The sequence below is a fragment of the Peromyscus californicus genome, unplaced genomic scaffold, assembly GCF_007827085.1.
Source record: "Peromyscus californicus insignis strain IS unplaced genomic scaffold, ASM782708v3 Scaffold_21__1_contigs__length_65335640, whole genome shotgun sequence".
Taxonomy (NCBI): Eukaryota; Metazoa; Chordata; class Mammalia; order Rodentia; family Cricetidae; genus Peromyscus; species Peromyscus californicus.
Window position 1 is genome coordinate 16,713,319 of NW_026294514.1, and position 13,540 is coordinate 16,726,858.

General features: G+C 47.0%; 1 protein-coding gene across 7 annotated transcripts in view; it reads right to left on the reverse strand.

Annotated features, from left to right (window-relative positions):
* The window catches only part of Ino80d (INO80 complex subunit D), a 72,616-nt gene that overhangs the window by 44,474 nt on the left and 14,602 nt on the right, over positions 1-13,540 (reverse strand). For 5 of the 7 annotated variants that reach the window (XM_052749639.1, XM_052749638.1, XM_052749635.1 and 2 more), the window contains 2 exons: positions 4,138-4,228; positions 3,783-4,029 (listed from right to left, as the gene is read on the reverse strand). In XM_052749639.1, coding sequence (XP_052605599.1) covers positions 3,783-4,000 — 218 coding nt within the window. In that variant the 5' untranslated portion in view covers positions 4,001-4,029; positions 4,138-4,228. The remainder of the gene's footprint in view (positions 1-3,782; positions 4,030-4,137; positions 4,229-13,540) is intronic. The other 2 variants (XM_052749641.1, XM_052749640.1) reach the window with 1 other exon arrangement.

Sequence of the window (13,540 nt, forward strand, 5' to 3'; positions counted from 1 at the left end):
TAATTTTGTTGTTGCTTGTTTCTGCTGAAAAACTTCTCAAAGAATGATGTATAATAACGTGTATTATGAAGTTCCAAGAGGCAGATGTACCCTCTAGAATCTGTCAGTGTTTCCCAAAGCTGTCTGAAGGAGAGACCCACTCCTGAAGCAAGCATGTGACATCTCTACACAGCACCGGGCAGATCATACATCATCCTACATAAAAGAGACTCCTAAGCAGGGCAGTGAGAAAGGCGATGTCAGGAAAGACCAGTGACTAGGAAGTTAAAAAGAAGAAACAGCCGGGCGGTGGTGGCGCACGCCTTTAATCCCAGCACTCGGGAGGCAGAGCCTGGCGGATCTCTGTGAGTTCGAGGCCAGCCTGGACTACCAAGTGAGTTCCAGGAAAGGCGCAAAGCTACACAGAGAAACCCTGTCTCGAAAAACCAAAAAAAAAAAAAAAGAAGAAACAACCCTGGGTACGGTGTACCAGCCTTCAATCCCAGCACTTGGGAGGTAGAGAGAGCCACGAGGACCAGGATTTCAGTCATCTTCCTCTACACAGGCAGTTCAAGCCCAGTCTGGGGGACTTGAAACACAGGATCAAAACACAACAATCAAAGAGGAAAACACAGTAGTCACACACAGTGGTACACTCATAATCCCAGCTACTCAGAATACCAAGAAAAGGGCCAGCACTCAGAAGGCAGAGGCAGGCATATCTCTGTGAGTTTGAGGCCAGCCTGGTCTACAAAGTGAGTTCCAGGAAAGGCGCAAAGCTACACAGAGAAACCCTGTCTCGAAAAAACAAAAAACAAACAAACAAAAAAAAAAACACAAAACAAAAAAACCCAAAAAAACACAAAACAAAAAAACCCAAAAAAACAGACCTCTCTTCTGTCCTCACTAGTAAGACAGTACTTGCTTTGAATCAAATGGAAATGAAGCCAAGGAGGACAGAGGCACACTACAGAGATGCATTTGCAGCGGAACCTGAGTGAGCCACGCAGAGGTTCGTCATAGAGGCAGGGTAAGGCATTACCCCTCAGTCCCCGAGAACCGAGTGCACAGTGTTTAATACGAGGTTAGGAAGGTCAGCGCTTTCTTTCTTACTGTGCTAAGCACCTGTTTCTGAGTTTCAGGCACTGTAATCTGAGCCACACGTGCTCACCAGAAGTTCTAAAAGAGAGCCCCCAATCACCTCACATGCGCATTCTGGTAGGCTCTCAACCTACAGAATTATTCATTCCACACTGAAAACAAAAGATATTCATGACATAAAGAATATTCGGTTCTTTTTTGGCCAGTTTATGCAGATTGACATTTGCTTACTTTAAAGAATAAGGACAACAAACAAACACGGAGGGAATGTGTGTCAAATTTTCTACCCTAACACAGCATCTAAAACCTTGTTCCAGAATGATCTCTGTGATCAGAGAATGGGAAGAGGTGTGAAGGACTATAAGTGAGTATTGTTCTTAAGAATGTAAAAGATAACCAATTACAACCCATTTCCTAAAAACAGCACAAAGTAGCCGGGCGGTGGTGGTGCACAGCTTTAATCCCAAGCACTTGGAAGGCAGAAGCAGATGAGTTCAAGGCCAGCCTGGTCTACAGAACGAGTTCCAGGGCAGCCAGGGCTACACAGAGATACCCTGTCTCGAAAAAAAAACCGAAACAACAAACAAAAAGCACAATGTAAAGGAAAATAGCACAGTGTTTTTAAAGTATAAATTCACAAATTCTAGCGACAAGTCTGCCCTTAAAGTGAAAATACAGCCAAAGGGGGTGAGGGATGGGGGCCAGGCGCCTAGCCAAGCTCCATAGAGCCAGAGGCTCCTGTGGCAGCAAAGGGCGACCCTGGGCACAGGGATGCAGCTTTGAGAGTCCCAGGTTGTCCTGCCTCCCCCCCCCCCCACCCCGCCCACTTCCATCAACTGTGGCGCTCCCCTAAGGAGCCAGCCCCACCCTAAAATGAAGCCTGGCTGCTTCCGGGCTTCCCATAGTGGCTGATGCCAGTCCCTAGGCCCCGCCTCTTCATTCCTGTAACTTGAAGTGGGTCTCTTGCTTCCAGGTGGACCAGCCCTTTCAGGATGACTCCAGCACCACCGCCTCTGCCAGACTGTCCTCCTTATTCTGTAATAATGGCCTCAGGAAGAGCATCCTGAAGCCAAATCCCTTTCGCCCAACCTAGCGCTTCCTTCAGTCCTAGGGAGCTCTCCATGGCCATAGCTTAAGTAGGGACAAGGAGAAGGAAAAGATCCAGGAGTCTGACCTCCACTGGGGTGGAAAGAGTTCATCTGCTAAGACACAAAGCAAACCACCAAGATCCTTAATGGAAGGTGTGATGCCCTTAACTGCCCCTGCTCAGACTCAGTCCTTGACACACCCTGCTCCAGCAGGTCTGATGAGAGTGTGGTGAGGACAGAGACCACAGCTGTCCTGGGCCCTGCTCCATCCCCAGAGCTGACTCAGGCCTGGCCCCTCACAGTGGGCTGGTCACTCCTCCCTCGGGCTGTAGAACTGCTTTAGAAGTGTTTCTTGAACCCTAGGCTTAGCTCTGTGTGGTCAGTATCTGGCCTCTGCCAAGAAGGTGCCACAGACTGTACGTAGACAGCAGGCCCAGAAGGAAGCAGTCTCTATGCCTAGAGCCTGAAGAAAGGAAAAGGTGTACCAAGAGATGACAGCAATGAGTCTCTCCGGCCTGAGGCAGAATGTTCGGTCAGTGCTGTTTCACAGAACTTTGAGTGACAGACGGTTTTGTAATACACCCCCATCGGGGACTGGGGACGGGAGGACGGGGGGGGACGGGGGGCACCAACCTGGTGCAGTACTGTACTAAGCAAACACCTATGAGGAACGTTTCCAGCTTAAAACTGAGATTCCCTCCCTTTGTCCCCATGACTAGACTCCCGGGGGATGAAATGACTTCCAAGGGTTTGTTTTGTTCTCTGACACTCTGTGACATTATCCTGTACGATAATAAAGATTCTAAAAATAATTGTTAAGTGAAATTTGAAAATGCTAGAAAAATATAGAGGATAATTAAATTATATTTTTTAAGTGAAAATACAATTCATAAGCATGATGCGTATGGGACGCTTTTTTTTTTTTTTTTTTTTTTTTGCTTTTTAACCATAAAAGGCCACATTAGTAAACAATGTCAATCATGACTTAAGATATATGTTATGGAGCAAATCTAATGAATGTTTCATTATTTTAAATTCTTTTCCAACTAAAACATCTTTTTGTTTTGTTTTTTTTTTGAGACAGGGTTTCTCTGTGTAGCTTTGCGCCTTTCCTGGAACTCACTTGGTAGCCCAGGCTGGCCTCAAACTCACAGAGATCTGCCTGGCTCTGCCTCCCAAGCGCTGGGATTAAAGGCGTGCGCCACCACTGCCCGGCCCAACTAATACATCCTTTATTACCTTTCATGAAGGCATTTTCTCCAAAACCCAAATGAACTCTGATGGTGGCACTTAGCTAGTTCCTACCCTGTGGCACCCACGGGCAGAGAGAGAGACCAGCAGTTCCTTTGGCGGCCACACACCAAACAGAGCAGCATTGCAAGAGCTGACATCAATTTCCAGGAGGAAACTAAAAGTCTATGAAATCATGAAATCGATAAAGAAGAAAATACTCAAACACACTTTAAAATGCCCCCTAAAATGTTCTTTTTCCAAAGTTTCCTTGGACAGCTGCAGGACTCCACATTGAAATTTAACACACTGTAAAGAAACAGTATCAGAGAGACAAAATTCCAAGACTGCTCACGACCCCACCCGGCCCCAGGATGCGCTCACCTCCGATCCTCTGATTTGGGAATGGGGTTGGTGCAGCGCTGGCTGTTGTACTTGGCCACATATTCACATTGCTTGAAGGGGGCGGTCTTGTCTTCCAGAACGTGTCTGATACAGAAAGCGTAGCCGTTGAGTCGCCGCTGCTTGCACAGTTTGGGGCTATATGAGCACAAGGGCTTATTGTCAACCTCAGAGAAGTGTATATGTTTCCCTTCATACATCACGTGACTCTATTCCTTGTGAACATCAGCTAAAAGGCCACCACAAAAAAGAAACCCAAATGATAAACAAATCAGAGAGTGTAAGGCAGACTCAAGTAGAGAATTTCACTGAGGGACTCGTGGCCTCTCAGCCATACCTGATTTTAAATCTTCTGCACCACAGCAATGTGAAGAGAGCCCAGGGGGACCACAGTTTGGAATGCTCTCAACCAAGAGGAAGCAGATTGTCTACAAAACATCAAAGGCCTCGTTAACACAGATAAACAAAACCAGCTCACCCAGAATATAAAATATTTCCACATCACCCTTCTTAACGGATAGAATGAGAATCGAATACTCCAAGGATGAGATCCAACAGGAAAAAGGGAGTTGTAAGGATTATCTCACCCTCCAAAATTGAACCAAATCATCTTTACTCTGTGATGGGCTCAAAGTGGCTCAGAGCAAGAGCCTCTTCCACCAAGTTAACTCCACCAGGGTCTACACCTGTAACCCCAGCACTTGGGAGGAGGTGGCGGAAGAAGGAGCAGGAGTTCCAGGTCATCCTCAGCTACACAGTGTTTAGTCAGCCTGGGCCATATAAGTAAGGGGTGGGGGGAAGGATAGGAGATAGAGAGATGGCTCAGCAGTTAAGAGCATGGTCTGTTTGTCCAGAGGACCTGGGTTCAGTTCCCAGTACCCAAAGGATGGATGGCTCACAAGCATCTATAACTCCAGCCCCAGGGCCTCCGCTAGGCACCCATGTGGTGTACAGACATACATGCAATACCCAAACACATAAAACAAATAAATAAAAATTTTCAAAAATAGTTTCTGTACAAAGTACTACATTTTTTGTTACATTGGCAAAATACTTAGCAATCTGTTAAAAAATGTTTCTATGAAATGCAAAACCAAGATGTTTATGGTATCACACACCTATAATCCTAGCATTTGGGAAGGTGAAGCAGGAGGATAACTTTGAGTTCAAGGCCAGTCTGTTCTATATAGAGACTAGCCATGCCATCCAGGGGTATACAGGAAGAGCATATTTCAAAGAAACAAACTAGCTCCAGGTAAAGGATGCTTGCTGCCAAGCTTGACGACCTGAGTTCGATCCTCCAGATCAACAGAGTGAAAGGGAGAACCGACTCCTGCAAGTTGTCTGCTCATCTCCATACTTGTCCATGGCATGTGTGTGTACAGAAGCACACACAGACAAAATAAAGAAATAAATGTAATAAAAATCAAAGAGGAGGAGGATAGGAGGTGGGGGCAGCGGTGAGATGGCTCGGTGGGAAAAGGCACCTGCTGCCCAAGCCTGGTTACCTAGGTCAATCCCTGGAACCCACATAAATGTGGGAGGAGAGGCCTGACGCCCACAAAGTTGTTCTGACCTCCACATACATCATATACACAGTGATAAAAGTGAACAAAAATTTTAAGTCAGGCATGATGGTATTCACCTGTAAACTCTCAGCTCTTGTGGGTGAGCTCTAGGTTCAACTGAGAGAGCCTGCCTCAGTGTATAAGGTAGAAATCAACTGAGGAAGACACTTGACATCACAGAGACGGCTGACCCAAGCTGGCAGAAGATCACGGACTCTAGACTGACAGCTGGGGAGCCTGCATAGGTCCGAACTAGGCCCTCTGAATGTGGGTGACAGCTGTGTGGCTTGATCTGTTTGTGGGGTGTGGGGGTCCACAGAGGCTTCCTAGTGAGACCTTACTCAAGGTCAGAGGATCTGAGCTTGCTTTACCCAGCAGGGCTGCATAATGGGATGATTGGGCCACCAGCGTGTTTACCAGGTGTTTTGAAGGGTCTACACTTGGCTTTGATCTTGAAAGGGGGAGGTCCTCACCCCTTGGCAGTGTATAAAAAGTCCATTAGAATAAAACTCTGGGTGGCTGGATATTGACCTAGGGCCCTCCCAAAGCTATCCTGTGACTGTCTTTCATGTCATCTCTACCTATATTTCTATCTAATACTTCCTCATTTCTCTCCTTCCCCGCCCCCCAAAGAATTCTTCAACTGGACTCCGACAGTGGGGTTCCTGGCAGTGGGACCAGGACTTATCCCAGGTGCATGAACTGGCTTTTTGGCTTTTGGAGCCATTCCCTATGGTGGGATAACTTGCTCAGCCTTGATGCAGGGGGGAGGGGCTAGGCCCTGCCTCAACTTGGTATGCCAGACTTTGTGGACTACCCAAGGGAACCTTACCCCCTCAGAGGAGTGGATGGGGGGGGGGGGGAACTGGGGCTGGTAATGTAAGATGAAAAAAATAATTTAAATTAAAAAAAGAAAAAAGTATGTTATTTGGGGGTTGGCAAGGTGACTCAGTGGACAAAAACATCTGCCACCAAGCCGACAATCTGAGTTCAGTCCCAAGGACCCACACGGTGGGAGGAGAGAACCAGTCCCTGAAAGTGATCCCCTGACCTCCACACACCCACCACGGCACTCCTGTGTGAACACACACACATAAACACATATTTAAAAAAATTAACTCTACTTCCTTTCTAATATTCTGTCTGCCACACCCGCCCCATCCAAACCTGAACTTGTTGAGATCGACTATTGGTTCCTCAACCACATTTACACCATTCAATTCGGTGCTCCCAACAGTCAGTTACAAGTACAAATCACGGTTTGGATCTTTTGATCCAAGATTCCCTAAGAAAACATAGGGACAAATTATATAGCATCTGCTACACAATACACACAAAGACCAGAGGTAGCACTTACATACCAACAAGCTGAACCTAACTTATGAAGTCAGTGTCAGTGAGCGGCCAGAACCTCAACTCCCTCCCAAAGTCACCCGGAGGGTGGATGACACAGCTTAGACATCCCTTTTTGAAAGTCAAGAAATACCCTTCCTTTAAGAACTTGGATATGGGGGCATGGTGGCACACGCCTTTAATTCTAGCACTGGAGGCAGAGGCAGAGAGATCTCAAGGTCAGCCTGGTCTACAGAGTGGGTTCCAAGACAGCCAAGGCTACACAGACAAACCCTGTCTCAAAGTGGAATATGGGGCTGGAGACTCGGGTGGTAGGTAGAGTGCTGGCCTGAGCCCTGGGTTTAATCCCCAGCACTACATAAAAAATAAGCGTGGTGAGATATGCTTGCAAAGCCCAGGCCTATCCCTAAAATCTCAGCACTCTGGAGATGCACACAGGAGGATCAGAAGTTCAAGGTTATGAGAGCCTGTCTAAAAGAAAAAAGAAACAAACATCGCAGTGGCCACAAAACAAATGCTCAGCATGTGCAAGGCCAAGGTTTAACCCCAGCACGGGAAAACACGCTGGAAGGAAGAGAGAAGAGAGAAAGGGAGGGACACACTATAATGAACGAGACACTACGCAGATGTCTGCGGCAGAAGAAATGGATGTTCAAGTCCGCAATCTACCATGTCCTGTGTTATCTTCAACAAATCATTTAAACTTTTGGAATCTCAGATTTCTCATCTGTGAAACAGGGATAACAGGGGTTATATCCCCAATAGGTTCTAAGGATCCAAGGGCACCACATGAACTGAACTAAGGACCTAGCACGTGGTAAGCTCTGGAGAAACAGAAGTTAATCACAGATGTTAACTGTATGGCATGTTACTGTCTTTTCACAATAACAAGAGATGCTCTATGTTTCTGGAGAAGAATACTCACCACACAGAAGGGTCAAATGCACATTCTAAAGCCCCGTACAGTCTGGAACAATGAAATGAACTTTTCTACAGAGTCAGGGTCTCAAACTTCACAAAGACAAAAAAAACCCAAAGTATTACTGTAGTTAGTAACACTGTATGCACTAATAGACCTAGCCACGCACAAATGCACAGCAAAAATACGAGCTCTCTCTTTTCACCTTATTAGGGCAAAAGAAGAATTAAACTAAAATGTGTTGAGTTGCCCCCAGAATAAGGGTGCCACCCAGGTAGAACAAGAATGATTACCCAAGAAAAAGGATGTGGAGTCAATCCCCAGTGGAGTGAAAGAGAAAGAGAGGGGTATGGTGATATATTGCTTGTAATCTAAAAAATAAACGCTTGCCTGAAGATCAGACAGCTAGCCACAGAGTTAGCCACAGAGGTCAGGCAGTGGTGGCACAGGCCTTTAATCCTAGCACTCAGGAGGGAGAGGCAGAGATGGGTCTGGGTCTCTGTGTGTTCAAGGCCACACTGGGCTACATGAGATTAATCCAGTCTAAAAGAGAAACAGCCAGGCAGTGGTGGCACACACCTTTAACTCAAACACTTGGTTTCACACACCTTTAATCCCAGCACTAAGAAAGTTGAGACAGGAAGTGATATGGCTGAGCAGAGAAAGGAATGTAATGCTGTGGGATGGTCTGTATGTCAAGTGTGTTGCTGATTGGTCAGTAAATAAATCACTGATTGGCCATTGGCCAGGCAGGAAGTGTAGGCGGGACAAGGAGGAGAATAAAGCTGGGAAGTGGAAGGCTGAGTCAGAGAGACACTGCCAGCCACCACGATGACAAACAGCATGTGAAGATGCCGGTAAGCCACGAGCCATGTGGCAAGGTATAGATTAATGGAAATGGATTAATTTAGGCTGTAAGAACAGTTAGCAAGAAGCCTGCCATGGCCATACAGTTTGTAACCAATATAAGTCTCTGTGTTTACTTGGTTGGGTCTGAGGGGCTGTGGGACTGGCAGGTGGGAGAGATTTGTCCTGACTGTGGGCCAGGCAGGAAAACTCTAGCTACAATGTAAGGCAGGAGGAGACAGGGACTCAGGTCTTTTCAAGCTCTTGCAGGCTGAGGAGTTGGTGAGTTAAGGGGTGGCTTGCTCTGCTTCTCTGATCTTTCAGCTTTTACCCTGATACCTGGCTCTGTGTTTTTATTAAGACCAATTATCATTCATGCAACAGAGGGGTATGGGGGAAGTCAATCAATCAGTCTCAGGGGCTAGCATAAACCAGATGTGCAGCTGGTATACACCTGTAATCGCAGCACTCATGAGGCAGAAGGATCAGAAGTTCAACGTCATCCTCAGCTATACGCTCAGTTATGGGCTAGCCTGGTGTACAGGAGACACTGACTCAAAACAAACAAACAAAAATTCTACTTGCCCTAAAGGTCTGGGTCCTGAAGACAGGACCGTGCCACTCAGCCATCACTGAGTCAATCGTTCATGAAATTAACTCAAGTCTATTTGAAGATCTACTGGGTTTGTTTTTTGTAAGTTACCCTTGGGGCTGGCGAAATGGCTCAGCGGGTAAAGACGCCAATCACCAAGCCGAAGGGCCCGAGCTGCATCCCTGGAACCCACGTAGCAGAAAGAAAGGACTCTTACAAGTTGTCTCTGGCATCCACATTTGCACAGTGGCACGAATGCGTGTACACATGTACCCACTAGCAAACACACACACACACACACACACAATAAATATAATTTTTGTTTTAATTTTTAAAAAATATCTTAGCCAGGGTTGGGGATTTAGCTCAGTGGTAGAGCGCTTGTTTAGCAAGTGCAAGGCCCTGGGTTTGGTCCTCAACTCTGAAAAAAAAATCTTAGCCAGGCGATGGTGGTACAGACCTTTAATCCCAGCACTCAGGAGACAGAGGCAGAGGCAGGTGGATTACTGTGAGTTTGAGGCCAGCCTGGTCTACACAACTAGTTCCAGGATAGTCAAGGCTACATAGAGAAACCATGCCTCGGAAAAAAATAAGTGTGTGTGTGCACGTATCTTACATATAAGTTAGTTTAAAAAAAAAAGTTATTTACGTGGCCAAGATGATGGTTCAGTGGATAAAGCACCTGCCAGACAAATCTGAAGACCTGAGTTTGAATCCCCAGAATCCCCAGAAAAACCAGGTGCAGCACCATACATCTGTAATCCCAACACTCCGACCAGGAGGTGGAGGTGGAGACCACAGAGACCGGAGCTCTCAACCCAGCTAGCCTTGCAGGCACAGAGGGAAAGGAAAAACAAGGAGACCCTGTCTCAAATTAGGTAGAAGGTGAGGACCTACACCCGAGGTCATCCTGTGATCACACATGTACCTGGAGTTCACACCTGCATTCACTCACGTGAATGTGTGCACATGACTGTGCACACCTACATGCATACATGAACAGAGAAATAAAAAATAAAAAGGCCTGAGTCACCATACCCCACTTCCTTTTGAAAACCTTTTCAGCCAGATGTGGTAGTGCAGACCTGTAATTCCAGACAGGGTCAGAAGAGGGGTCAGATCTGATGTAACTTGAATTGTAATTCCAGACAGGGTCAGAAGAGGGGGTCAGATCTGATGAACTGGAATTACAGGTAGTTGTGAAACACCATGTGGGTGCTGAGAACAGAACCTGGGTCCTCTGCAAGAGCAATAAGTGCTCTAACTATTGAGCCATCTCTCTCTCCGGCCTTCAAAGAAATAAAAAAAGAAAAAGGTGGTAGGAGGTTGTTCTGTTTTGTTTTTTGGTTTTTGGTTTTTTTTTTGTTTTTTTTTTTTTTTTTGGTTTTTTGAGACAGGTTTTCTCTGTGTAGCTTTGCGCCTTTCCTGGAACTCACTTGGTAGCCCAGGCTGGCCTCAAACTCACAGAGATCCGCCTGGCTCTGCCTCCCGAGTGCTGGGATTAAAGGCATGTGCCACCACCGCCCAGCTTGGTTTTTGTTTTTAAGTTTTCCTACCTTGTTAATCCCACTGACGACTTCAGTTATCCATCAGCTAGCTTTACTGCAGTCCCCACCTGTCATCCTCTCTGGGCTGGCCTGAAACTGTGGCTCATGTTCATGCAACCCTCCTGCCTCAGCCTCCCAAGCACTAGGATTACAGCGTGAGCCACCACACCTGGCGCTCTAGTTTTTCTCAGAGACTTCTTTGTGTCCATCATCCACTGCTTTGAAAGCGACTTTCATAGCCAGATGTAGTGGCACACACCTTTAGTACAGTACTTCGGAGGCAGAGGCAGGTAGATCTCTATGAGTTCGTGGCCAGCCAGGTCTCCATAGTGAGTTCCCAGACAGCCATGGCTACATACTGAGACCCTGTCTTAAAAAATAACAGCAAAAAAGGGACTCTGAATCCCACACTGAGGAGAGTCTTCTTCATTTTGCACTCACTCCCAGACACCAGCCCACCCTTATTGCCTGTTGTCTGATCATTATCTCTTGAGCTTCTTCTCTTTTCTCCATTTTCAGAAGAGCAACATCTCACCTCCACCCCCTACCACAGGGAACCATTTGATGCCAATTTTCACCTTTCTGCTGTCTCTGGAAGTGTTCATCACAAACCTCTTCCCTCCAGGCTAGCTAGTTTCCACAAGTTCCCACATGACAGAGGTTGGGGACAGGGAACTCAGGCTTTATTTCTCTTCAGTTGACAAAAATAATCAGCTGTTAGCTCCTCGCTGCCAGCTTCTCCTCCACTCTGAATGTCTTGCAAAACCTAAGAGGTGCAGTCCATAACTAAGCCTCACCTTCCCTGCCGGTCGGAGAGCCCAACATACAGACCTGGCTTTGCCCTGCAAGCATGAGGTCTGTTGGTTTGGTCCTCAGCCTGTACCACCCCCTTGGTGGAGAGCTGTTCCCCTCACTGTGCCTGGACATCTGCTCAGCCACTGACTCCCACTGCCTCGCCGTGACGCAGTGGTCAGCACACTGACTTTCTCACTGCAGACACTGACTCCACTGCCTCGTTGTGACGCAGTGGTCAGCACACTGACTTTCTCACTGCAGACACTGACCCCCACTGCCTCGCTGTGATGTGTGGTCAGCACACTGACTTTCTCACTGCAGACACTGACTCCACTGCCTCACTGTGACGCGGTGGTCAGCACACTGACTTTCTCACTGCAGACACTGACTCCCACTGCCTCGCTGTGACGCAGTGGTCAGCACACACTGACTTTCTCACTGCAGACACTGACTCCCACTGCCTCGCTGTGACGCGGTGGTCAGCACACACTGACTTTCTCACTGCAGACACTGACTCCCACTGCCTCGCTGTGACGCGGTGGTCAGCACACTGACTTTCTCACTGCAGACACTGACTCCCACTGCCTCGCTGTGATGTGTGGTCAGCACACTGACTTTCTCACTGCAGACACTGACTCCACTGCCTCTCTGTGATGTGTGGTCAGCACACACTGACTTTCTCACTGCAGACACTGACTCCCACTGCCTCGCTGTGACGCAGTGGTCAGCACACACTGACTTTCTCACTGCAGACACTGACTCCCACTGCCTCGCTGTGATGTGTGGTCAGCACACTGACTTTCTCACTGCAGACACTGACTCCACTGCCTCTCTGTGATGTGTGGTCAGCACACACTGACTTTCTCACTGCAGACACTGACTCCCACTGCCTCGCTGTGACGCAGTGGTCAGCACACACTGACTTTCTCACTGCAGACACTGACTCCCACTGCCTCGCTGTGATGTGTGGTCAGCACACACTGACTTTTGGGTTTCTTCATTTGCTTTAGAGAAGGGAAACCTAGATGTAAGTGCACTACCGTGGTTAACCAGAAGTAGTTTTAGAAAATACTCATAGGCCAGAAGTGATAGCGCATGAGAGGCAGAGGCAGACAATCTCTGTGAATCTGAGGCCTGCCTGGTCTACAAATCATGTTCCTGGCCGGTCAGGGCTATATTGTGAGAACTGTCTCAAAAGACAACTCAGGAGGCAGAGCCAGGCGGATCTCTGAGAGTTCGAGGCCAGCCTGGACTACAGAGTGAGTTCCAGGATAGCCAGCCAGGGCTACACAGAAAAAGCCTGTCTTCAAAAACAAAAACAAAACAAAACAAAACTCTGTATAGTAAAATACACCTGATGGGAACAGTGAGTCAAGTCACTCAGCAAAGCACTTGGGGCTGCCAAGCCGGACCACCTGACTTCAATCCCCAGGACCACACACACACTCACACACACAAACACACAGTTTTTAAAATATTTTAATACCCGACAATGACAATCAAAATCATAAAATATTTATCATGTAAGCAATTTTTTTACAACACAATTACTCTTACAATAAATATCTATTTTCTAATTTTATCTTGTTTTGTTTTGCTTTTTGAAAGGGTCACAGACAGCCCAATCTGGCCTGGACTCTCTATGTAATCAAGGGTGACCTGGAACTTCTGGTCCTCCGGTGTCTACTTCACAAGTATTGGGACTCCATGTGTGACATCATGATTGGCTGGCGCTTACGTGCGCACTTTCTGTGTGTGTGTGTGTGTGTGTGTGTGTGTGTGTGTGTGTGTGTGTGTACATGTACATGAGCTCACACATGTGGAGGTCAGAGGACAACTTGTAAGGGGTCAGTTCTCTTCTTCCATTCTCCATGTGCATTCTGGGAACTGAACTCAGATTATCAGGACTGGCAGCAAATGCCTTCTCCTATTGCACTGTCTGAACAGTCTTGAGACCCTGTTTTCTAATTTTAAATAATCAACATGCTCTAAAAGAAATTCTCATGCTTTTAGACTTAACGGTAAGAATTTACTTACTAAACACTAATGAGAAGACCATCACTTCCCAGAAGCCATGGCGGCTGTAACAGTAAGAGGTACAGCTTTTCCCCTTAGATGAT